Source organism: Elaeis guineensis, chromosome 4, assembly GCF_000442705.2.
Source record: "Elaeis guineensis isolate ETL-2024a chromosome 4, EG11, whole genome shotgun sequence".
NCBI classification, from domain to species: Eukaryota; Viridiplantae; Streptophyta; class Magnoliopsida; order Arecales; family Arecaceae; genus Elaeis; species Elaeis guineensis.
Genome location: NC_025996.2, coordinates 137,307,676 through 137,335,239, shown reverse-complemented (window position 1 = coordinate 137,335,239; position 27,564 = coordinate 137,307,676). Strand labels below are relative to the sequence as shown.

At 36.4% G+C, this 27,564-nt stretch overlaps 2 protein-coding genes across 2 annotated transcripts in view; both read right to left on the bottom strand.

Annotated features, from left to right (window-relative positions):
• Positions 1–22,728, bottom strand: part of LOC105042536 (uncharacterized) — a 39,277-nt gene extending 16,549 nt beyond the window's left edge. The window contains exons 1-5 of the mRNA XM_073256211.1: positions 22,720–22,728; positions 22,553–22,606; positions 21,885–21,963; positions 21,155–21,207; positions 20,255–20,352 (exon numbers count right to left, since the gene is read on the bottom strand). Coding sequence (XP_073112312.1) covers positions 20,255–20,352; positions 21,155–21,207; positions 21,885–21,963; positions 22,553–22,606; positions 22,720–22,728 — 293 coding nt within the window. The remainder of the gene's footprint in view (positions 1–20,254; positions 20,353–21,154; positions 21,208–21,884; positions 21,964–22,552; positions 22,607–22,719) is intronic.
• LOC105042537 (transcriptional repressor ILP1) lies at positions 20,478–26,977 on the bottom strand. The gene is given in 5 exon segments (XM_029263848.2): positions 20,478–20,995; positions 22,553–23,853; positions 23,856–25,946; positions 25,949–26,400; positions 26,829–26,977. Coding segments are annotated over 3 exon segments (2,844 nt in total). The 5' UTR covers positions 26,382–26,400; positions 26,829–26,977; the 3' UTR covers positions 20,478–20,995; positions 22,553–23,533.
• Between the last annotated feature and the right edge of the window lie 587 nt (positions 26,978–27,564).

The following is a 27,564-nucleotide window of genomic DNA, read 5'->3' as shown; positions in this document are numbered from 1 at the left end:
GCGGTACCAGGACGTAGATTATGGTGATGATGAGCAAGATTAAAGATGAAGAAGATAGGCTCAATCAAGATGAAGATAAATAAATTTGATGGAAAGAGCTATTTCTCATTATGGCAAGTAAGGGTGAAGGACGTGCTCATCCAGTAAGGGTTGATCGATGCTCTTTTGTACGAAGAGAAGCCGACTACCATGGAGGTGCAGGATTTGAGGTGGCTTCAGATACAGGCGACGAGTACAATCTACTTGTACCTAGCAGATGAGATGGTGATCCATGTGCTTGAAGAATCTTTTTCGACGGTACTGTGGTCGAAGCTTGAGGAGTTATACATGACGAAGTCTCTCACCAACACTCTCTTCCTTTGGAGGCAGTTCTATCAGCTGCGGATGACTAAGGGATAGAATGTGCAGGAGCATCTCAGTCACTTTTAGAAGATCCTCACCGATCTCCTCAGCGTTGGCGAGAAAGTTGAGGAAAAGACCAGAATGCTGGTCTTGCTAGCATCGCTTTCTCCTTCGTATAAGTCTTTGGTGACTGCTCTTCTAGTGAAAAAGAGCACCATCAAGATAGACGAGGTCACCACGATAATTTTTCAGAATGAGATTCTCAGGAGAGAGAATCCGGCTTCGAGCTTAGGTGGCAGCTCAGCTTTGGTGGTTTTTGAAGGAGTAAGAGATAGTAGACAGAGCGACAGGAGATCGTGACAAGGGCGGTCGAAATCCAGGATGAGGGACTTGAGCAAAACCAGATATTATCAATATGATGAGTTGGTACATCTAGCCAGCGAGTCAGAGGGTGATGCTCTGGAGATATCTGACGAGGTATCTACTTTTTCCCAATAGTGAATTTTAGATTCTACATGCACCTATCATGTATGTTGCAGAGAGGAGCAGTTTGATTTCTTAAAGAGCAATGAGGACATTATTTATCTGTTGGATGGATCGAGCTGTGTAATCAAAGGCATTGAAACGTCAGTTGGAAGACACATGATGGTACAATAAGGAGATTGGGAGAGGTCCAATACATATCCGATTTTAGATTGAATCTTATCTCACTGAGTAGATTGGATTCGAGAGGCTACAAGACGATAGCTGGTGGAGGAATCCTGAAAGTATTGCGCAGCGATAAGATTATTCTAAAAGAAAAAAAGAGGATGAAAGGACATTACTATCTGCTGGGGAGCCTAGTGCTAGGTGGAGCTTTAGGAGTCAGGAAGAGCTCAGAATGAGGTAGAGCTCCCGGTGGAGATGGATCGAGCATGAGATGCAAGACTTGGGAGGATAAGAGATGATATTGTAGGGTGAGATTTCTACTATCACAGGATGATACCCCGAGCAAGTCTAGGATCAGCAGGAGCACAACATACGATGGAGATGAGATCGAGCGATCTGGCTTGACTCTCATGTCTGCTTATCCATGATCAGCAACCGATTATCTTAGGATATGGAGGTGAGGAGATCCAGAAGCTCTCAGAGTTAGGAGAAGGCCAAATGTCGAGTCAAGATAAAAATTATTAAGATTTGATGTCTCAAGTTTTGATCCACACTAAACCAACAGCGAGGTCTACGATGACGAACGGAGTCCAACGAGCTCAAAATCAATCCAAATGGAGAAGTTACATGTGAAAGAAGCCCAGAAAAGGTGGCATGGTCCACGAGATGGCGGAGGTCGGCGGCGGGCCGATGGAGGCTGCGGCGATGCGATCGCATGCGGCCATACCACGACTGTGCGGATGTGCGGGTGCATGTGGTGCATGACCCAAGCCAGACAGGAGCGCACAGACGTGGCCCATATGATTTTTCCATGCAGTCCATGTGCGATACGTGGACTGACAATCCATGAGGACCAGCATGGACCGAGCGGGCATTTTCCCTTGGTTTCACACAGTCCATCATGAACCGAAGGATATTTCAGGCTGGTTTTTCACAGTCTACAGGGGTTTTCATGGATTGGGGACTCATGTTGCGCGATCGAACGGTTAGGATGGGAGCTAATCTTGATCTAGTGGCTAGAGAGGTAGTTTGATGCAAACAGGAGTGTGTTTCTGATCCGATTTGGGTTACGAGGCCTATAAACTCATCCTGTGGCAACAGAGACATAGTGGCTTTGGTTGTTTGGTAAAGGACCGCAGCAGCAGACCAAGAGGCACCGACAGAGAGCAGGAGCAGGATGCTTCAGACAGACTGTCAGGCAGCGGACAGTGATTGCTTCAGAGGTTCAGAGGGGTCTTCCTAGAGAAAGAGCTTTTGTGAGAAAGAGCTTCTTGCGAGAGAGAGGTTGGATGCATGGGAGTTGAGGGTATGATCTCCTCTTGTAATTTTTCTCTTTTCTCATAGTGAAGCTTGTATGCCCCATGGAGGCGAGTCTTTTTTGACTGATCCACGTATTTGATTGTTTCTATTTTATTTTTCTTTATTTCTACTGCGACGCATGATTTCGAAAAGGTCCTGTGAAGATGGTGTCCTGGTCAGACATCCCCAACAAATATTAACCCAAGACCCAATATTGATAGATGCTAACACCACCACCTTCTACTAGAAAATGCTTTGGGGCACACCCATTACACATAAATGAAAAGTTCATTAGAACTATTATTGCTATTCTGCAACCCATAATCTACTAATCCTTATATGTCACCATAAATCTCATGGAGTTGCATCAATCTCCTCTTGCCATATGGAATCAAAATTGTTATTGTGTGCATAATAGGACACATATTACTCCATCGCACTTCTATTACATGTTTGAATAAGATGTTACATTTCTATCATATCAAAATAGATAAAGCAACTTCTACGTATCTAGTATAAAAATGGTAATAGAGAATCCTCCTAGACATTTTGAAAGAATCAATCATGTAAAAATCATGATAAATAAACTAAGCAAAAAGCCTCCTACAACACAATTATAGACAATTTTGAAATCTTGGGTACCTCGAAATAAATCTAGGGTACTTGGCAAGTTCTAATGGACAATGTAGAATCTAATAAGATTCTTACCTAAATTTTTGCTAACGTATCCAAACCTCTAGTGTTCTAAAGTTGGGAGGACTTTTTATACTTTTGCTGAAGGCAAAAAAAAAGATTTCCTAAAGCTTGAGTGGTAGAGGATCTAAGTTTTGAGACATATTTGATCAGAGCATTTCCATTGCACAAATAAAAGGACTTGCACATACGTGCATGTGTGCTCATACACACACAGAGAGAATTTAACTAGAAAAACTTGTCAAGAAAACAACTAAAAAATATGTGCTTATTGAAGGGAATTATTCAAGTGCTTTTTTTCTTTCATGATTAAGTAAGATTTTTGCTAAGAAATTGGGCCATTTGTCATGAAAAATAGTACCTGGGGGAAGAAATTGCAAAAGATGAGTAGTTGCTTATAAGTTTTAAGATTGAAATATAAGAGCTCATTAGTTTAAGAAGAAACTCTAAATCAAAAGTCCTGCACTATATGGTCTTATTTCACATCAAACCTGAAATAGTATTTATTTTCAAAAAAATCCAACCAAAAACATGTTTCATTAGAAAAAAAAATGGTTATAATGCATCTATTATTGATATCTACAAATAAATTTGTGGGCTCGCATAAAAAAAAAATGTTGCTTACCAACGATCCGGAGACCATGATCCTTATCTTGATGTGCTTGGATGTTTATCAGCTTCCAACCCTTAACCCTATCCAATGAAAAGGTAATTGCTAGCACAAAGAAACTGGTTAGAAAGGCGAATTGTCTATGTCTATAGTCATAGGGATTAATAAAGAATAACTGACATTCATCAACTTCAGTAGGTTTGGACACAACATGCAATTCCGTCTCTCTTTCTCTATTTCCTCCTACTCTTCTAATCTCTTCGGATCGAATTCTCTTTGGCACTGTAGAGATCAAGGGACAGCCTCCAGTCTCTATTTCATGGCCCTTTCCTTGGTAAGCCCTAAAATAGCAAAGAGAGGCTGCCGACTTTGATACATGGACTGCATTTGGTCCAGTTTTCCAACCATCTACATTAAATTCTCTTCTTTTATTAGAGGATACTAAATACCTTTCCTTCTACAACCAAAAACAAAGAGAGAACACATATATTGTACAATTTTGCATTTGTGAGTAGATCCAGACAAAGAACATTGCCAGGAGACTAATGATTTGGGGACCATTTTGGGCACACAAAAAGTTCTCGCTGCCTCATGAGTCACGACGCAAAGGAATTGCCATGACTCATTCGAATTGTTAGGACATGATTGTCTTTGTATTCTTAAATTTCAGGTTAAATATCGAGATGAGAACCTTTCACGCGTGCAAAGTTGGTGCCCCAGAGCATATCCGGCATTATAGTGTATATAGTGCCTTTATAATCTTATAATTGATATAGTATATGAATCATATTTCAATCAAAGAATGCCTTTGGTGAACTTTAATTTAACCATGCCAAGAACCATCATGGTGAGGAGCCTGGCAGAATCAGCTTCGAAATTTTCTATAATGAATCTTTTTTTTCTTTTTCTTTTTCCTTCGCCTTGAAAGGAATTTGTGCATCCATCTTAGAAAATTATGTAAAGGTTGGATTGCAAAGTGGTAGTAGACAGGTTCAGAATAAATAGATCACCACCATCATCGTATTAATACACAACTATTTTCTTTTCTAAGATTAGAAGTCATAAATTAGAAATGGAACCTATACCCAAAGACATTCAGGTTGTATGTTTTCCACAAAAGAATGATTCTTCTTCTTTCAAGATGTCAATCATTGGATCTCACAGTATCTGCTTTCAGATCTGTATAAGCATATGGAAGATAAAGACTAAAATACTTTGAAATATGTGCAAGTTGTGATCCAAAGGCTAACATCATAAAAAAAGATCAATCACTCTATCGTAAGAAAGATTCAAAAATAAAAGTGAGTCATTCTATGATAACTCTTTTAACAAAAATTTATTCATGATGATTCAATTGATAAAAAAAAAAAATTATAGCAATATCTCTTGAACTTTAACCCATTGGATCCAAAAATTTCAAACAAATCCTAAAACTTTAAAAAAAATTACAAAAAAATCTAACCATCTGTTTTCGTTAGATAATATTATGATGTGAGAGTCGCATTGGAGGTTAAATTTTATAAAATATCATAATTGCTCTTCTTAGAAGTTTTTTGATTTTGATGCAAAGTGGAATAGAAGGAAAAAAAATCACATAACTCTTAAGTGGCTATCATCTTCCATTCTACTTTCTTTCAATGGGTGCTCTATATTCCATGCCCCATCAAATACAGTGAAGGAGATGATGAAGTAAAAAAGAGAGAGGGAGGATAATAGAGTGGAGAAGGGAAAAAAAAAACATAGGATAGAAGATAAAAAGAAAGATAGATTAAAGGGAAAGACAGGAATCTGTAACTAAGAAACTTTTTCGGCTTTGGATTCCTCCCTCGATCTAGCTCTCACGTGCTCTACAATCCTCGATCTCAAGTGTGGCCTCTGAGAGTTTATGGGTATATTCTTAAATGCCACAAAAATCAATAAGCTTGATGGGGCTCTCATCTCGTGTTTGCTTCCCCTCTCTCTCTCACTCTCTCTTTGTGTCTCTATCTTTCTGTGCTATCAAATACAACTACAACGAGGAAAGAAAAAAAAGAGATCAAAGACAAATAGAGGAGAAGAAGAGAAATGGGGAAAGGAGAGCTAAGCCGTACTCTCTTAAAAAAACAGTTGTCTGGAGGTGGGATTGGCAAGGATTGTTATACATGTCCCAAATATTCAGAACTTGATGTAGCCCATTTGCGATCTTATCGTTAAAGATAATAATTAAATTGATAATTATGAATATTTAAAACTCTTTTGAGATAAGGATAAATTCAAGTTAAAATAGAAACTCTACTATGATTGTTCTTTCTCGATGGAAAGAAGAAGTTACATTAATCTTAAAGAATCCTTAATCTTGCCTATATGTATATAGTCCATGACTCTCAATCAATAAGAGGCTTTTGACATCCTCGGGCGTAGATTAAAAGCACTCTTTTAAAGGATAGAAGCAAGACAAAACAAGATAGATAATACAACATTCATCTTCCGATAATTTCGGCAACTTTTTTTACCATTGATTTGATTACACTTGAACAACAATGACTGGAGGTACGTTTACTTCTGCATTCAAATTAAAATTTTCTACATTCAGTGATATCAGAGCCACTTTCTATATTATTTTATTCACTCTGTATAGATTTATAATCTTGAGAAAAATTTGTATATGCCATATTTTATTTTTATTTTTGACATGATGTATAAAATGAAGAAAAAGACCACCATTTCTTCCTCCACGGCCGTCAGGATGGGCTAATAGCAAGTCCTAAAGCCACATCGTTGGATGTAGAATTGATTGGCCACCATTGTGATCAGAATCATCACAATCAAGATTTGCTCCCAAATACTGTAAAAGATTTATGATTATTTATTTATTTATTTATCTTAAGGGACATATAATTTATTTTTAAAAGATTGAAATTATTTTTTAAAATAAATAAATAAATAAGTATAAAAGGGAACAGGAGAGAGGAAGAACAGAAGTTTTTCCATAGTCATCCTCTCGCCCTTCGGCCCTTATTTGGCAGTCATCCATAGCATGTCGTCATCCCCTTCGCTTGGATGACGATGGCCAAACCTCTAGGCTGTCTTCGACAGCCACCTGAGGTGAGCCACCACTTCCACCACAGTCTATAAGCATGGATCAAAGGAGGAAATCAACAGCAATTTTGACAGCATTTCTCCAAATTCCGAGGTGTTGATCAAAGAAGTTGAAAAAAAATCCCAAAAAAGAGAGAAAATTAAAAAAAAAAGTTATTTCACATTATTCTATAATGTTTTCAGTTACTCAGAGTCACCATTTGTGTACTTGTGGTGTATTTTTGATAGTTTCAGGCCGCAAGTAAAATGTATCAAGATTTGATCTGCTATACTAAACTTTCAACTCACCACAAAATGTATTACATATTCCTACACTTTCCCTAATATCTATAAATTACTATATTTTTTGATTTTTTTAAATTCTCCATTACTCTTTTTTAAGTATTATACTGAACTTTTCCCTATACATATTTCATTCTATTTCATTTTAATAATTCATCTAAATAAACAAAACCTATCTATAAATATTACATTCTAATTCCATTTTTAATAACTAACCTGAGCAAAAGAGAAACCATATAACCCCTCTAAAAAAGAAATCACCCATCTAAGAAAGGTTCATTCTATTCCAGAAAAATAACACATCTACACCAAAAAAAAAAAAAGAAAGAAAAAAATATATAAGCATGTTTTATTCTATTTCACTTCAATAGCCTATCTAAGCAAGAAAGGAACCTACAAATAAAAACATGTTTTTATACCATTATTTCAAGATACAGTTTACCATCAAGGATCGAAGGACATTTCAGGATGGTTTCTCGCAGTCTACAGAGGTTTTCATAGATCGGAGACTCATGTTGCGCGATCGGACAAATAGGATGGGAGCTAATCTTGATCTAATGGCTGGAGAGGCAGTTTGGCGCAAACAGGAGTTTGTTTCTAATCCGATTTGGGTTCCGAGGCCTATAAAATCATCCTGTGGCAACAGAGAAATAGTGGCTTTGGTTGTTTGGTAATGGATCGCAGCAGCAGACCAAGAGGCACCGACAAAGAGCAGGAGCAGGGTGCTTCAGACAGACTGTGAGGCAGTGGACAGCGATCGCTTCAGAAGTTCAAGAGGGTCTTCCTAGAAAAAAAGCTTTTGTGAAAAAAAACTTCTTGTAAGAGAGAGGTTGGATGCATGAGAGTTGAGGGTATGATCTCCTCTTGTAATTTTTTTCTTTTCTCATAGTGAAGCTTGTATGCCCCGTGGAGGCGAGTCTTTTTTGACTGATCTACGTATTTGATTGTTTCTATTTTATTTTTCTTTCTTTCTGCTGTAATGCATGGTATCGAAAAGATCCTATGAAGATGGTGTCCTGATCAGACATCCCCAACAAATATTAACCCAAGACCCAATATTGATAGATGCTAACACCACCACCTTCTACTAGAAAATGCTTTGGGGCACACCCATTACACATAAATGAAAAGTTCATCAAAACTATTATTGCTATTCTGCAACCCATAATCTACTAATCTTTATATGTCACCATAAATCTCATGGAGTTGCATCAATCTCCTCTTGCCATATGGAATCAAAATTGTTATTGTGTGCATAATAGGACACATATTACTCTGTCGCACTTCTATTACATGTTTGAATAAGATGTTACATTTCTATCATATCAAAATAGATAAAGCAACTTCTATGTATCTAGTATATAAATGATAATAGAGAATCCTCCTAAGACATTTTGAAAGAATCAATCATGTAAAAATCATGATAAATAAACTAAGCAAAAAGCCTCCTACAACACAATTATAGAGAATTTTGAAATCTTGGGTACCTCGAAATAAATCTCGGGTACTTGGCAAGTTCTAATGGACAATGTAGAATCAAATAAGATTCTTACCTAAATTTTTGCTGACGTATCCAAACCTCTAGTGTTCTAAAGTTAGGAGGACTTTTTATACTTTTGCTGAAGGCAAAAAAAGGATTTCTAAAGCTTGAGTGGTAGAGGATCTAAGTTTTGAGACAGATTTGATCAGAGCATTTCCATTGCACAAATAAAAGGACTTGCACATACGTGCATGTATGCTCATACACACACATACACAAAGAGAATTTAACTAGAAAAACTTGTCAAGAAAACAACTAAAAAATATATGCTTATTGAAGGGAATTATTCGAGTGCTTTTTTTCTTTCATGATTAAGTAAGATTTTTGTTAAGAAATTGGGCCATTTGTCATGAAAAATAGTACCTGAGGGAAGAAATTGCAAAAGATGAGCAGTTGCTTATAAGTTCCAAGATTGAAATATAAGAGTTCATTAGTTTAAGAAGAAACGCTAAATCTAAAGTCCTGCACTGTATGGTCTTATTTCACATCAAACCTGAAATAGTATTTATTTTCAAAAAAATCCAACCAAAAACATGTTTCATTAGAAAAAAAATGGTAATAATGCATCTATTATTGATATCAACAAATAAATTTGTGGGTTTGCATAAAAAAAAATGTTGCTTACCAACGATCCGGAGACCATGATCCTTATGTCGATGTGCTTGGATGTTTATCAGCTTCCAACCCTTAACCCTATCCAATGAAAAGGTAATTGCTAGCACAAAGAAATTGGTTAGAAAGGTGAATTGCCTATGTCTATAGTCATAGGGATTAATAAAGAATAACTGATCTTCATCAACTTCAGTAGGTTTGGACACAACATGCAATTCCCTCTCTCTTTCTCTATTTCCTCCTCCTCTTCTAATCTCTTCGGATCGAATTCTCTTTGGCATTGTAGAGATCAAGGGATAGCCTCCAGTCTCTATTTCATGGCCTTTTCCTTGGTAAGCCCTAAAATGGCAAAGAGAGGCTGCCGACTTTGACACATGGACTGCATTTGGTCCAGTTTTCCAACCATCTACATTAAATTCTCTCCTTTTATTAGAGGATACTAAATTCCTTCCCTTCTACAACCAAAAACAAGGAGAGAACACATACATTGTACAATTTTGCTTTTGTGAGTAGATGCAGACAAAGAACGTTGCCACGAGACTAATGCTATGGGGACCATTTTGGGCACACAAAAAGTTCTCGCTGCCTCATGAGTCACAACGCAAAGGAATTGCCATGACTCATTCGAATTGTTAGGACATGATTGTCTTTGTATTCTTAAATTTCAGGTTAAATATTGAGATGAGAACCTTTCGCGCGCGCAAAGTCGGTGCCCCAGAGCATATCCGGCATTATAGTGTATATAGTGCCTTTATAATCTTATAATTGATATAGTATATGAATCATATTTCAATCAAAGGATGCCTTTGGTGACCTTTAATTTAACCATGCCAAGAACCATCATGGTGAGGAGCCAGGCAGAATCAGCTTCGAAATTTTCTGCAATGAATCTTTTTTTTCTTTTTCTTTTTCCTTCGCCTTGAAAAAAATTTGTGCATCCATCTTAGAAAATTATGTAAAGGTTGGATTGCAAAGTGGCAATAGGCAGGTTCAGAATAAATAGATCACCACCATCATCGTATTAATACACAACTATTTTCCTTTCTAAGATTAGAAGTCATAAATTAGAAATGAAACCTATGCCCAAAGACATTCGAGTTGTATGTTTTGCATAAAAGAATGATTCTTCTTCTTTCAAGATGTCAATCATTGGATCACACAGTATCTGCTTTCAGATCTGTATAAGCATGTGGAAGATAAAGACTAAAATACTTTAAAATATGTGCAAGTTGTGATCCAAAGGCTAACATCATAAAAAAAGATCAATCACTCTATCGCAAGAAAGATTCAGAAATAAAAGTGAGTTATTCTATGATAACTCTTTTAACAAAAATTTATTCATGATGATTCAATTGATAAAAAAAAAAAATTATAGCGATATCTCTTGAACTTTAACCCATTGGATCCAAAAATTTCAAACAAATCCTAAAACTTTAAAAAAAATTACAAAAAAATCTAACCGTTTGTCTCCGTTAGATAATATTATAATGTGAGAGTCGCATTGGAGGTTAAATTTTATAAAATATCATAATTGCTCTTCTTAGAAGTTTTTTGATTTTGACGCAAAGTGGAATAGAAGGAAAAAAAATCACATAACTCTTAAGTGGCTATCATCTTCTATTCTACTTTCTTTCAATGGGTGCTCTGTATTCCATGCCCCATCAAATACAGTGAAGGAGATGACGAAGTAAAAAAGAGAGAGGGAGGATGATAAAGTGGAGAAAGAAAAAAAAAAGATAGGATAGAAGATAGGAAGAAAGATAGATTAAAGGGAAAGACAGGAATCTGTAACTAAGAAATTTTTTCGGCTTTAGATTCCTCCCTCGATCTAGCTCTCACATGCTCTTCAATCCTTGATCTCAAGTGTGGCCTCTGAGAGTTTATGGGTATATTCTTAAATGTCACAAAAATCAATAAGCTTGATGGGGCTCTCATCTCGTGTTTGCTTCCCTTCTCTCTCTCTCTCTTTGTGTCTCTATCTTTCTGTGCTATCAAATACAACTACAACAAGAAAAGAAAAAAAAGAGATCAAGGACAAATAGAGGAGAAGAAGAGACATGGGGAAAGGAGAGCTAAGCCGTACTCTCTTAAAAAAAGTGTTGTCTCGAGGTAGGATTGGCAAGGATTGTTGTACATGTCCCAAATATTCAGAACTGGATGTAGCCCATTTGCGATCTTATCGTTAAAGATAATAATTAAAATGATAATTATGAATATTTAAAACTCTTTTGAGATAAGAATAAAGTCAAGTTAAAATAGAAACTCTATTATAATTGTTCTTTCTTGATGGAAAGAAAAAGTTACATTAATCTTAAAGAATCCTTAATCTAGCCTATATGTATATAGTCCATGACACTCTATCAATAATAGGCTTTTGACATCCTCTAGCGTAGATTAAAAGCACTCTTTTAAAGGATAGATGCAAGACAAAACAAGATAGATAATACAACATTCATCTTCCGATAATTTTGGTAACTTTTTTTATCATTGATTTGATTAGACTTGAACAACAATGACTGAAGGTACATTTACTTCTGCATTCAAATTAAAATTTTCTATATTCAGTGATATCAGAGCTAATTTCTATATTATTTTATTCACTCTGTATAGATTTATAATCTTGAAAAAAAATTGTATATGCCATATTTTATTTTTATTTTTGACATGATATATAAAATGAAGAAAAAGACCTCCATTTCTTCCTCCACGATCGTCAGGATGGGCTAATAGCAAGTCCTAAAGCCACATCGTTGGATGTAGATTTGATTGGCCACCATTGTGATCATAATCATCACAATCAAGATTTTCTCCTAAATACTATAAAAGATTTGTGATTATTTATTTATTTATTTATCTTAAGGGACATATAATTTATTTTTAAAAGATTAAAATTATTTTTTAAAATAAATAAATAAATAAGTATAAAAGGGAACAGGAGAGAAAAAGAACAGAAGTTTTTCCATAGTCGTCCTCTCGCCCTTCGGCCCTTATTTGGCGGTCATCCATAGCATGTCGTCATCCCCTTCGCTTGGATGACGATGGCCAGACCTCTAGGCTGCCTTCGACAGCCACCCGAGGTGAGCCACCATTTCTACCACAGTCTATAAGCATAGATCAAAAAAGGAAATCAACAGCAATTTTGACAGTATTTCTCCAAATTCTGAGGTGCTGATCAAAGAAGTTGAAAAAAAATCCCATAAAAGAAAGAAAATTAGAAAAAAATTAAGTTATTTCACATTATTCTATAATGTTTCCGGTTACCAGAGTCACCATTTGTGTACTTGTGGTGTATTTTTGGTAGTTTCAGGCCGCAATTAAAAAGTATCAAGATTTGATCTGCTATACTAAACTTTCAACTCACCACAAAATGTATTACATATTCCTACACTTTCCCTAATATCTATAAATTACTATATTTTTTGATTTTTTTAAATTCTCCATTACTCTTTTTTAAGTATTATACTGAACTTTTCCCTACACATATTTCATTCTATTTCATTTTAATAATTCATCTAAATAAACAAAACCTATCTATAAATATTACATTCTAATTCCATTTTTAATAACTAACCTGAGCAAGAGAGAAACCATATAACCCCTCTAAAAAAGAAATCACCCATCTAAGAATGGTTCATTCTATTCCAAAAAAATAACACATCTACACCAAAAAAAAAAAGAAAGAAAAAATCATATAAGCATGTTTTATTCTATTTCACTTCAATAGCCTATCTAAGCAAGAAAGGAACCCATACAAATAAAAACATGTTTTTATACCATTATTTCAAGATACAGTTTACCATCATGGACCAAAGGACATTTCAGGCTGGTTTCTCGCAGTCTATAGGAGTTTTCATGGATCGGGGACTCATGTTGCACGATCGGATGGTTAGGATGGGAGTTAATCTTGATCTAGTGACTGGAGAGGCAGTTTGACGCAAACAGGAGTGTGTTTCTGATCCGATTTGTGTTCCGAGGCCTATAAACTCACACTGTGGTGACAGAGACATAGTGGCTTTGGTTGTTTGGTAAAGGACTGCAGCAGCAGACCAAGAGGCACCGACAGAGAGCAGGAGTAGGGTACTTCAGACAGACTGTCAGGCAGCAGACAGCGATCGCTTCAAAGGTTCAGGGAGGTCTTCCTAGAGAAAGAGCTTTTGTGAGAAAGAACTTCTTGTGAGAGAGAGGTTGGATGCATGAGAGTTGAGGGTATGATCTCCTCTTGTAATTTTTTTCTTTTCTCATAGTGAAGCTTGTATGCCCTGTGGAGGCGAGTCTTTTTTGACTGATCCATGAATTTGATTGTTTCTATTTTATTTTTCTTTCTTTCTGCTGCGATGTATGGTATCGAAAAGGTCCTGTGAAGATGGTGTCCTGATCAGACATCCCCAACAAATATTAACCCAAGACCCAATATTGATAGATGCTAACACCACCACCTTCTACTAGAAAATGCTTTGGGGCACACCCATTACACATAAATGAAAAGTTCATCAGAACTATTATTGCTATTCTGCAACCCATAATCTACTAATCCTTATATGTCACCATAAATCTCATGGAGTTGCATCAATCTCCTCTTGCCATATGGAATCAAAATTGTTATTGTGTGCATAATAGGACACACATTACTCGGTCGCACTTCTATTACATGTTTGAATAAGATGTTACATTTCTATCATATCAAAATAGATAAAGCAACTTCTATGTATCTAGTATAAAAATGGTAATAGAGAATCCTCCTAGATATTTTGAAAGAATCAATCATGTAAAAATCATGATAAATAAACTAAGCAAAAAGCCTCCTACAACACAATTATAGAGAATTTTGAAATCTTGGGTACCTCGAAATAAATCTAGGGTACTTGGCAAGTTCTAATGGACAATGTAGAATCTAATAAGATTCTTACCTAAATTTTTGCTAACGTATCCAAACCTCTAGTGTTCTAAAGTTAGGAGGACTTTTTATACTTTTGCTGAAGGCAAAAAAAGGATTTCCTAAAGCTTGAGTGGTAGAGGATCTAAGTTTTGAGATAGATTTGATCAGAGCATTTCCATTGCACAAATAAAAGGACTTGCACATACGTGCATGTGTGCTCATACACACACACACAGAGAGTTTAACTAGAAAAACTTGTCAAAAAAACAACTAAAAAATATATGCTTATTGAAGGGAATTATTCGAGTGCTTTTTTTCTTTCATGATTAAGTAAGATTTTTGCTAAGAAATTGGGCCATTTGTCATGAAAAATAGTACCTGGGGAAAGAAATTGCAAAAGATGAGCAGTTGCTTATAAGTTTCAAGATTGAAATATAAGAGTTCATTAGTTTAAGAAGAAACTCTAAATCAAAAGTCCTGCACTATATTGTCTTATTTCACATCAAACCTGAAATAGTATTTATTTTCAAAAAAATCCAACCAAAAACATGTTTCATTAGAAAAAAAAAATGGTAATAATGCATCTATTATTGATATCTACAAATAAATTTGCGGGCTCACATAAAAAAAAATATTGCTTACCAACGATCCGGAGACCATGATCCTTATCTCGATGTGCTTGGATGTTTATCAGCTTCCAACCCTTAACCCTATCCAATGAAAAGGTAATTGCTAGCACAAAGAAATTGGTTAGAAAGGTGAATTGCCTATGTCTATAGTCATAAGGATTAATAAAGAATAACTGACCTTCATCAACTTCAGTAGGTTTGGACACAACATGCAATTCCCTCTCTCTTTCTCTATTTCCTCCTCCTCTTCTAATCTCTTCGGATCGAATTCTCTTTGGCACTGTAGAGATCAAGGGACAGCCTCCAGTCTCTATTTCATGGCCCTTTCCTTGGTAAGCCCTAAAATGGCAAAGAGAGGCTGCCAACTTTGATACATGGACTGCATTTGGTCCAGTTTTCCAACCATCTACATTAAATTCTCTCCTTTTATTAGAGGATACTAAATTCCTTCTCTTCTACAACCAAAAACAAAGAGAGAACACATACATTGTACAATTTTGCTTTTGTGAGTAGATCCAGACAAAGAACGTTGCCACGAGACTAATTCTATGGGGACCATTTTGGGCACACAAAAAGTTCTCACTGCCTCATAAGTCGCGACACAAAGGAATTGCCATGACTCATTCGAATTGTTACGACATGATTGTCTTTGTATTCTTAAATTTCAGATTAAATATCGAGATGAGAACCTTTCGCGTGCGCAAAGTCGGTGCCCCAAAGCATATCCGGCATTATAGTGTACATAGTGCCTTTATAATCTTATAATTGATATAGTATATGAATCATATTTCAATCAAAGGATGCCTTTGGTGACCTTTAATTTAACCATGCCAAGAACCATCATGGTGAGGAGCCAGGCAGAATCAACTTCGAAATTTTCTGCAATGAATCTTTTTTTTCTTTTTCTTTTTCCTTCGCCTTGAAAGGAATTTGTGCATCCATCTTAGAAAATTATGTAAAGGTTGGATTGCAAAGTGGCAATAGGCAGGTTCAAAATAAATAGATCACCACCATCACCATATTAATACACAACTATTTTCCTTTCTAAGATTAGAAGTCATAAACTAGAAATGGAACCTATGCCCAAAGACATTCGGGTTGTATGTTTTGCATAAAAGAATGATTCTTCTTCTTTCAAGATGTCAATTATTGGATCACACAGTATCTGCTTTCAGATCTGTATAAGCATATGGAAGATAAAGACTAAAATACTTTGAAATATGTGCTAGTTGTGATCCAAAGACTAACATCATAAAAAAAGATCAATCACTCTATCGCAAGAAAGATTCAAAAATAAAAGTGAGTCATTCTATGATAACTCTTTTAACAAAAATTTATTCATGATGATTCAATTGATAAAAATATTTAAAAAAAAAATTATAGCGATATCTCTTGAACTTTAACCCATTGGATCCAAAAATTTCAAACAAATCCTAAAACTTTAAAAAAAATTACAAAAAAATCTAACCGTCTGTCTTCGTTAGATAATATTATGATGTGAGAGTCGCATTGGAGGTTAAATTTTATAAAATATCATAATTGCTCTTCTTAGAAGTTTTTTGATTTTGATGCAAAGTGGAATAGAAGGAAAAAAAATTACATAACTCTTAAGTGGCTATCATCTTCCATTCTACTTTCTTTCAATGGGTGCTCTGTATTCCATGCCCCATCAAATACAGTGAAGGAGATGACGAAGTAAAAAAGAGAGAGGGAGGATGATAGAGTGAAGAAAGAAAAAAAAAAGATAGGATAGAAGATAGGAAGAAAGATAGATTAAAGGGAAAGATAGGAACCTGTAACTAATAAATTTTTTCGGCTTTGGATTCCTCTCTCGATCCAGCTCTCACATGCTCTACAATCCTTGATCTCAAGTGTGGCCTCCGAGAGTTTATGGGTATATTCTTAAATGCCACAAAAATCAATAAGCTTGATGGGGCTCTCATCTCGTGTTTGCTTCCCCTCTCTCTCTCTCTCTCTATTTGTGTCTCTATCTTTCTGTGCTATCAAATACAACTACAACGAGGAAAGAAAAAAAGAAATCAAAGACAAATAGAGGAGAAGAGGAGACATGGGAAAAGGAGAGCTAAATCGTACTTTCTTAAAAAAAGAGTTGTCTGGGGGTGGGATTGGCAAGGATTGTTGTACATGTCCCAAATATTCAAGACTTGATGTAGCCTATTTGCGATCTTATCATTAAAGATAATAATTAAAATGATAATTATGAATATTTAAAACTCTTTTGAGATAAGGATAAAGTCAAGTTAAAATAGAAACTCTACTATGATTGTTCTTTCTTGATGGAAAGAAGAAGTTACATTAATCTTAAAGAATCCTTAATCTAGCCTATATGTATATAGTCCATGACTCTCTATCAATAATAGGCTTTTGACATCCTCTAGCATAGATTAAAAGTACTCTTTTAAAGGATAGAAGCAAGACAAAACAAGATAGATAATACGACATTCATCTTCCGATAATTTCGGCAACTTTTTTTATCATTGATTTGATTAAACTTGAACAACAATGACTGGAGGTACGTTTACTTCTGCATTCAAATTAAAATTTCCTACATTCAATGATATCAGAACCACTTTCTATATTATTTTGTTCACTCTATATAGATTTATAATCTTGAGAAAAATTTGTATATGCCATATTTTATTTTTATTTTTGACATGATGTATAAAATGAAGAAAAAAACCTCCATTTCTTCCTCCACGACCGTCAGGATGAGCTAATAGCAAGTCCTAAAGCCACATCGTTGGATGTAGATTTGATTGGCCACTATTGTGATCAGAATCATCACAATCAGGATTTGCTCTCAAATACTGTAAATGATTTATGATTATTTATTTATTTATCTTAAAAGACATAATTTATTTTTAAAAGATTGAAATTTTTTTTAAATAAATAAATAAGTATAAAAAGAAACAGGAGAGAGGAAGAATAGAAATTTTTCCATAGTCATCCTCTCTCCCTTCGGCCCTTATTTGGGGGTCATCCATAGCATGTCGTCATCCCCTTCACTTGGATGACGATGGCCAGACCTCTAGACTGCCTTCGACAGCCACCCGAGGTGAGCCACCACTTCCACCATAGTTTATAAGCATGGATCAAAGGAGGAAATCAACAGCAATTTTGACAACATTTCTCCAAGTTGAAAAAAAATCCCATAAAAGAAAAAAAATTAGAAAAAAAAATAAATTATTTCACATTATTCTATAATATTTTCAGTTACTCAGAGTCATCATTTGTGTATTTGTGGCGTATTTTTGATAATTTCAGACCGCAATTAAAATGTATCAAGATTTGATCTGCTATACTAAACTTTCAACTCACCACAAAATGTATTACATATTCCTACACTTTCCCTAATACTATAAATTACTATATTTTTTGATTTTTCAAAATTCTCCATTACTCTTTTTTAAATATTATACTGAACTTTTGCCGATACATATTTCTTTCTATTTTATTTTAATAATTCATCTAAATAAACAAAACCTATCTATAAATATTACATTCTAATTCCATTTTTAATAACTAACCTGAGCAAGAGAGAAACCATATAACCCCTCCAAAAAAGAAATCACCCATCTAAGAATGGTTCATTCTATTCCAGAAAAATAACACATCTACACCAAAAAAAAAAAAAATATATATATATATATAAGCATGTTTTATTCTATTTCACTTCAATAGCCTATCTAAGCAAGAAAGGAACCCATACAAATAAAAACATATTTTTATACCATTATTTCAAGATACAGTTTACCATCATAATAGCAAACCTTCAACAGAAATAACACAAATTTGATAATTAAAGCCTCAGATGAACATCTAATCCAATAGCATTAGTCAATTTTTTTAGAAAATATTAACCATATTACCTCGTTAATTTTTTAAAAAAGTGAGAATAACTAGTTTGACTGGCTTCAGCCAAAACTGCCGGTTAGTTTCAGATCAATTTGTGTCAAATTTTCAAACCTTGATTATAAGTGAATATGGAGAAAGCAATAAGCATTAAAAGATGCAAGTCCAAAACTAAATGGTCAATTGCATCATATGATGCTCAAAGAAAGCTTTATGCATTTTCCTAATTTTGGAACACAGATGATTTCCTTGACATATTAAAAGTCACTCACATGGAAATTGCCATAAGTGCCTAGAGGAAGGATCATTCTTGATGAGAAGAGAACTCGATGAGGGCATGTATATCATGCATGTAAATTATATTAACTACAACAAAGTATACCGTTACATAGCACAAAATTGATATCTATGCATATATCTGAGTCATTAAAAAGTAAACAACTTGCCAGACAGAAAAAAGAGTTTAAGAATAGATTGATACATAATCATTGAAGTGCTTATCCTTGTAATTTATATAAGATTTGGTAGTGTATAATTTAATCCATGTAAGGTGTTGTGGTTATTTGACATGTCCAGTCAGTTGTAGAACTTTTCGTAAGCAGCAAGGACAGTTATGGCAGGCTTCATTACACTCTGGCAGCATATCCCCCTATAAGATTTGGTTAGCATATGCCAACATAAGGCTACAGGATTCTACAGTGAACACCTCCAAAAATAACAATAACCAGCATAACGCTGGGAAAAGAGGACAATTACGTGATATATTGACTTGCCATGGCTTTTGGTGTCTACAGCACACAGCCACTTGATGATAGGAACCGTTCCCAGCCAGCACTAATCATCTTGTTCTCAACCAAAAGTTAGCTTACATATTCCTTGGTAACAACTCAAATATATGCTGGCCAGTTCAAGAGATAGTCTAGAGGATATTATTTAAGACTTTAATTTAGTTCGATCTGTCAACCTTCTAAACTCAAACTTGTTAATGTGAGTAAAGAACTATTGCATGCATAACAAATTAGGATCGATCTGCCTAGGCTGCGTGAGAAACACAGCCAGGAGGAAAAAAGATCCAAAACTATATAACCAGTAAAAATACCCGAAAATCGATAATGTCTGATACCAGTTGCCCTTAAAACCTCCATGACAATCCCCTCAACTCAAACATATGTGGAGGATAATAACTAAAATCAAGATTAAATAAGCAGCAACTTTTCATCCAAACAGCACTCTATGTGGAGTGCCCAAAAAGACAGCACTACATAAATTTAGACCGAACATTATAGTCAACACTTATTCAATATGAATGGAATAACATAAATAATAATGGTGAACTCAAAGATGTCAACAATATGACAGAACAAGACTAGACATGGAAACGGTCAAATTTGATGATTTGGTACATAAAAAGTCAATGTTTCGGGCCATATCTAGGTTTTCTAAATTCTAATTGTTTTTAAGGAATCGCAACGAACAAAAGACAGGGAAGGTGAAATCCCTGAAATGACTTGTTTATACCAACATAATGTTGATGATAACTTGTAAAAAGAACACAGACTACTTGTGCATAATGCATCACAAATTGAATGAGGGATCAAGTTCCTTGACATCTGATCACCAAACAAATAGTTACAAAAATTACAGAAAGACGGAGAACCATATTTCACATGATAAAAAATGGCATTCATGATTAAAAAAGTCAAAACACCCAACAGTTTAGATTTATCTCCCATTAGAAACACAAAATTCCAGTGTTTTCAAATAGGAAGTACCTTTCGTTCTGGTCTGAATTAAATGCTACATTTCGGAAAATAACGGTACTGATACAAGCTGAATTGATAATTATCTTGAAGAGATTAAATCCAGTATCCTGCATCAGAGAATAAGATTTCTGGGAATATACTTTCATTATAGAAGAAGGGTCCAATATAAAGAGAACAGGGCTTCTGGAACTCAAAATCTCAAACTAAAAAAAAGCCAATAAAAAGAAAGATCTGGCAATAAAAATAAGACAGTTCTCCCAATGCTGCACAGAAAAAATACAGAACAAGTAGGTTCAGGACTTATTATATTTACTCATGATACAATCTGATTCAAATCAATTGAATGGAGCTATCTGAATGTTCTTGTTGATATGACTTACAAGAAGAGCCATTATTATATTCACTCATGAGCTATCTGAATGTTCTTGTTCGTATGACTTGTAAGAAGAGCCACCTATAGATACCTGTTGTTCATAGTTCTACAGGTCCAAAGAATACTTTAGGATCCTCTTGCACTGTCCGCAATGGCAAAATAGTCCTTGTCAGCAAGGGCTATCACTGGGAAAGAGAAACTTAGATAACGCTTCAGATTTTATCCCTGTAACCACTTTTGAGATGGTCTTCTCGTTTTGCTCAAGCTGAAAAGCCTTACTGATCAAGATTATTTAACCACTCATCTAGATGAGAAATTACTAAGCGATCCATCGGTATGTGCTAAATCAGACTGGATGTGTACAAGGATGATGCATCCTGCAATTTAGTGGAGGAAAGGAACAGATTAAGCAGGTGAGTATAAGCAGATTAAAGTATTCATCTTACCTAAAAAGACACCAAAACTTCTTCTAAGTGTATGTGACTCAACATTTGTCAAGCCATCTACTGATATGTATAAGAAAATTATAAAACAACCTGAAAACCCCAAAACTGATGTAATGACTTGAATGTCTTGTCAATGCTGCTGCCTGATTTTAAGAATCTTTCATATCGATAAGAAACAAAACAGCCAGGAAAAAAAAGGAAAAAGAAAAAAGTTAGAGGGGTTTGAACTTTGAAGCTCAGCTCTTTCTTTCATGAGTGAAATTCAGCTTTGTCATTTGCCTTTAATAAGGCAAGCAGAACATCTCATATGAATTTAACACAAAACAGTACCAATCTAGCCAGCACAATACACGTCAACCAATACAACTTAAAAATAGAATGAAAACAAATCTCCATCCGATCAAACATATAGGAATCCAATCTATAGTGACATTTTGACCATGATAAATGTGACATATATGATATTAACAGAATTGAAAAAGAAGTCATTAGGTTTTTGAGTTTTCTTTCCTATCAGCATAGGTGATAAAAGGAAGATTCTGCCCTCACATTGATGACTTAGGATAGAAGGTGACATCTGTTCTAAAATCAGCCAACATAACAAAAACAATTTAGTTTACCAATCAAACTTTGGATCCTGTTGGTGCATCTAAATGTGCTACACAACCCCTAACATGTCAACTGAAACTTACCTGCTGAGGTTTCTTGAACTGCTAGTCATACTTGTCTCTCGGTTAGGTAAATATAAAAATACACCAAACAACAGAAACCATCAGAAACAAAAGCTTGTAGAAAGAAAACACGGATAACAACAGGTTACAGGACAGTGAAAAGCAACTGTCAAAGCAAGAACTAGCGGATGGACCAATAACTAACTTGTCACTTGGGATGACAAATTCCTGGACAGCATAAAACAAAATAGCGTCAATAGTTAAGCTATGGCTATTCAACAAGTATACTATTAAGGGTGGCTTGTAAAACCTGGCTACTGAAAATACACTTTTGTGGCAAGGTAACTACCAAATGCTAAAAAACATTTATATAATTTATACCTAGCAACAAGCAAGGGTTGGCCAGCACTCAGAAAGGCTTTTGGTGTCAATTTCACGTGGCCGTCACTAAAATCTCTCAGAATTATACTTTGTCATAGTGCCATTTGCTTACTATCAATGTTTAATTGGATATGCAAGACATTTTGTCCACAGTCTGTATCCATTATGAAGGTTCAATGATCAGTGACTTTTTGGGATGACAAGCAACATGTTGACATCCAACATGTCACACCTAGATGGAGTTCAGATACAAGTGTTTGGTGATTTACAGACGCTCCATCCTAGATACAAGTGTTTGGTGAAATGTTGGTAATGTTACATAAACCACAACCATAACTGGAAGCCTAGGACTCTTCAGTACATTAGGTTATGGATAGCAAATATTAAGAATCAACTAACTATGATATGAAAAGTAAGGCATAAATCAAATGCTTACAACTTCAGAATAGCTGCTATCAGTGATCCATTTGACAAATATATCATACTTTGTCTGCCATATATAAATGACTGCATTATAGAAAAATGCTCATTCCAACTAATCAATTTGAATAATAAAATGGCTATATATTACAGCTGTTCAATGAGTGAGAATAAGGAATATACTGCATCCATTAATTTTCTAATATCAAAGAAATCCTGTAGTTATTGCTTCTGCAATTGGCGAGCAACTTCTTAATCAAAGAACTGCTGGATATGCTAGCAGTTTGAACAAATAAACGAGGAAAAACTAGGCAATACAGAAGTCTTTCAAGTGAATTGATATCCTTAGTAAATATTCTGTTGAAAGGAGATCCCAAACATCTGCATTCAGGTTAACCGACAGCAAATTTGCAACCTGAAGCTCAAGAGATCATACTGAATTCAACCATCATAATAAAATTATATATCACATAGCAATCGACACACATGAAAGTAACAGAAATGAGATGAATAACAATTAAGTCAATCCAGCAAAACATGACATCGGAGTAATATGCCAATATTTTTGAAAAGAAAAAATAGAAACCTGTTTAAATGACCATAATTATGCACTCAGTTTCAGAAACATAGCTCAAGTACAGAGGAAGAGAAAGAAAACTAAAGCCTTAGGGTCATGGGATTGCAAACAGCATGTTGATCAAGGCAAAGTTGATAACAATAAAAGTATATGTAGGCATCATAAAACCCTGATTTCAGTGAATTTTTTTAAAAAAAAAAAGAAAAAAAGAAATTCCAGAATGCTATCGAGCACCCAAAAGGAAAACATATGGTTGATATGGCCTACACATGCATTGCAAAATTGGAGTTGGCAAATTTCAATACAATCAGCACCTTCTCTGTAAAGTACAATGTTCTAATAACCGAAGCTTCAGAACCCAGGCTTCAGCTTTCTGAAAGGACAAGCTTGGTTTAAAAGGTCAAGAATGTCAGCTCAGCCTCAGAGTGCCTCTTTAAGCTGAAAGGTCCTCGACATAGCTCTAGCTTTGTCATACTCATGAAGAGCAACCAGCATATTCTTTAAACGACGAGCAAGCCCACGGGTATCCTCCTCGCTCACACCTGATAAATGCCGCTTCTCCAACTTATTTCCTAACTCTGCAATGCAATCCACCAGAGGCCAAAGCTTCTGACCGGGTTCTAAAGTAATCTCAAGACCTGTCCAAACCCCTGATAATGATGCAACTATCCTTTCTGTCCTTGTAATAGCATCATGAATATTGGACATGATACTTCGAACATGAGGCAGAAGTTTCCCCTCAAGAGTTCTTCAAGAGCAAGCTTCTCTAAGACTGGCACTGCAAGAATGCTTTTCCATAAGCAAATATTTCTGAGCAAACGAACAGACATACCAAACCTATACGCCACAAGTTGTGCAGCACCTGGCACAGCATTTGTCACAACTGTACCCCAAGCAGGCACGCTGAGGCTGGTGATAGCCTCTGTCAAACGACTATGAACAACAGCCAACAATTCATGTAGTGCCTTACTAGAAGCTGGAACATAGTTAATTACCATATTTGTGGCAAAGACCACATTTTTGGTCATTTGGGTGCTTAGCATGTCCCAACAGTGTGCAATTTCATGGTGTAAAATGGGAAGCGCTACCTTTTCCACTAGTTCTGGAATAAGATTAGCATCAGCATCATCAGGATCAAAATCACGATCTTTCCCTGGCAATCCATAATTAAATAACAGCTTATGCCACTCCATGTCAAAGAAGTCTGTTGTGTCATAGAGAGGGTCCCACTTCAGAAGTTCCAGTCTCACATATGGGGAGAAAACAGCTGGCGCACTTAGCGACACATAAGCATCCCGGTAAGTCGAGGAATACTGATTCTTCCATCTTTCAAACCTTTCCTTGACAATTTTAAGGTTGGAGTACTCCTCAGATGCATCACTAAAAATCTGTTCAGCAGTTCGTAGCAGCTCATTGTGGCTAGACTCATATGCACTACTCTCACTGTCACTCTCATCGGTGCTCAACTCTCCTTCAATTTGCTCTAATGCATTATCCTTCCCAATTGATGACATTCTTTTAGATTCAGATTGAACTTTCCTTCTCTTTCTGGCTTCAGCCCTCTGGGTAAATTCCATGCGCTTCTTTAGGTTGACATCCCTACCAAACTCGTCCAATTCAACTGATAAACTGGAACTTTCTCGAGCAGCAGCAGCAGCAGCTTGTGCTGCAGTTGTCGCTGCAGAAATATAAGCAGGTGAAGTGCCTTTATGGAGAACTGATATCGCTGCATTTACAGCAGCTTCCACTTCATTAGCTTCATCAGCAATATCAAAAGCTCTTCTTTCTTCAATAGCGAAAGCCCGCTGCTCATGAAGCGTCTGCATCTGCTCTTCGAGCTCCTCAATGAAATAGGCCTTGTCATGTAAGAAATCACACATCACTGAAATGAAGTCACGGAGCTGTTGCATGAAGACATACTTCTCATCAGCAGCTTTCAGAGATCTCTCCAAAGAGGTTATTTCAGAGAGTGCCTCGGAGAGATGTGTATCAGTCCTAACCAACGAGTTCAGAGTTATGTTGTGGGTTTCCTTTAGCTTAGTGATGCTCTCTTGCAGAGCTCGGGTGGCAACCTCAGCCTGTTGGGGAATGGACATGACCTCTGCACTCCGTGAGACTGCAACAGAAGCTGGCCCAAGAGACACATTGCTCATTGAAGACTGAAGAGAAGCACCTGAGTAAATAGAAACCTGTGGCTGGATGGGTGGAATTGTTGGAATGCTATTAACCCCTCTATGAGTTGATGGCTCATCAATTCTCCTTCCTAAACCCTTTCTGAACTGCTCCTCTTCCCATTTCCTCTCCTCCTCATCCTCATCATCATCATCAGCCACCTCTCTACATCCAGCATCAACAACCTTTGCCTCAGCTACAGCAACCCTCTCCTCCTTACTCTCAAAAACACCCTTCTTTGGCCTACCATCCATCTTGCCTCCAAACAAAGCAACCCTTCCCTGGAAATCATTCTCCTCTTCGTCACTGGATCCACCTGCCAAAGGGTGGCCACTCATCATCCCGCCATCATGCGAAATGTAATCTGATGCAGAATGACGTGGCTGTTGGAGCTGTGCTCTCTTGGCCCGAATAGCATCAATTGTCGCCCGATCAGGTATCACCGGCAAGCTTCTCCCCTTCTCTGCATGGCCCCTCTCTCCATCTTCATCCACCGCATCCTCCTCATCTTCCTCTTCCCGCCGCTTCGATGCAGCTTCCTTCTCACCTTCCTGCCCAGGGGTTGTAGTGGAGGCCGGTTTCACGAGGCCTTTAAGGATGATAACAGGTTCGGCAGGAGGGTCACTCTTCTGGGGTTTGGGCGGCTCAGAGAAGGAGGGGCCGGCTTAGGCCGAGGCATGCTCCCAAGAGGGCGGGCATTCTTCTGAAGCTCGAGGAGTCTCTCCTTGGTGTACTCACCAGTCTGCGGCTGAACATTGGAGGGGATGGAAGGGACCAAAGATGAGGTTTTTGAGCGTTCCTTAGCAGAGGAAAGCTTATGGATGGAGGGAACGGGTTTGGATAGCTGGCGAGAGGCTGCCATGGGCGCCCCCTCCTCCTCCTCATCATCATCTGCGAAGCTAAGGCGCTTGGGTCCCCCGGGTTTCGAGCTCTCAGGTTTCGAGCTTTTGGGTTTTGTTAGGCTCAGGGTTTGCCTCCTACTGGTTGTAGAGGTGGACGTTATGGCGGCGGGGGGAGCTGGGGTGGACTTCTCCTCTCCATTAGCATCGCTGTCATCGGAACGGCGGCGGAAATTCTTCGCTCTGCTACTGCTCATTAATCCCAATCTCTATTTTCTAAGTAAAAATCATAAAGAACAGAATAAATCCCAGGAATTCAGCCTACTGCGCTCGTTTCAAACTAAGAATTTGCTCCTTTTCCGATCCAAAACTTAGATAAACAACAGATTTCTTTTTTTTTTTTTTTAATCAATTCAACCATAAGATGGATTTACCTCAGGTGAAAGGAAAAGAAAAACCCCATCAAGATGGATTCTGTCTTTATTGGGCTGGTTCTGAGCCAAAATAACTCCTCTTTTACGTATCAAAATAACTCCTCTTTTACGTATCAAAAACTCAGAAAGAAACGAAACTAACTGTTTGAATCTAACTATCGGATTAAATTAAAAGGAATCAGTGGGAGGAAAAAAAAAAAAAAAACTACAACCCTAGAAGAATAACAAAATGTTAGGAAAAAAATAAGGGATTTGATGGGAAAAACCAACCTCTCTAGGTTTTCTTGGGATCCTTCTTTTGCCTTGGCTTTCTCTCTCTTCTTCCCCGTTTCCCAGTCCTCGGGTTTTAATGGAAGAACAGGAACTTCCCAACCATCAGAGAGAACGAGACGCCTCTCCACCTGATCGCTTTTCAGAGTTTGGGACGCATCAATATATCCTGACCGTCCGATTCTCAATCAGGTGGCACATGACGTGCAGTGGGGTGTGTGTAGGTCAAGTTTGCCTCAGATTGAGCCGTACGCATAGAAAAACTTTGATTTTGTGATAGAATATATTTTTGATAAATCAAATTTATTAAACTAATTTATAATAAATACATCAGTAATTATGAGAAAACAAAATATCTAACAATAAAGATATCTATCACAGTGATCCACAAAATTGATTACGTATGATTTACAATTTATGGTACCATCCAGTCAGTTATGCTGATAATTTTTCTGTAAGCATATTTAATCTAATAAGAATGAAGAGTTGCTCTTCTCCATCAAGAATATTTGGAGGAGGGCTACCCTCTTGTTCTATAGCCTATCATCTAGGAACCTCTTCCAGCAAAACATAATAATCAAAAAGATAATCATAATTTCATATCATTCTTCCACATTTGTAACGTAATCAAGGCTCAACCTCTATTTTAGAAATGTTGTAATGTGGAAAGACATAGCTAAGACTAGGACTTTGAAGGGGCAAGATGAAAGAGGGGTTAATTACGGATAAAATTTTT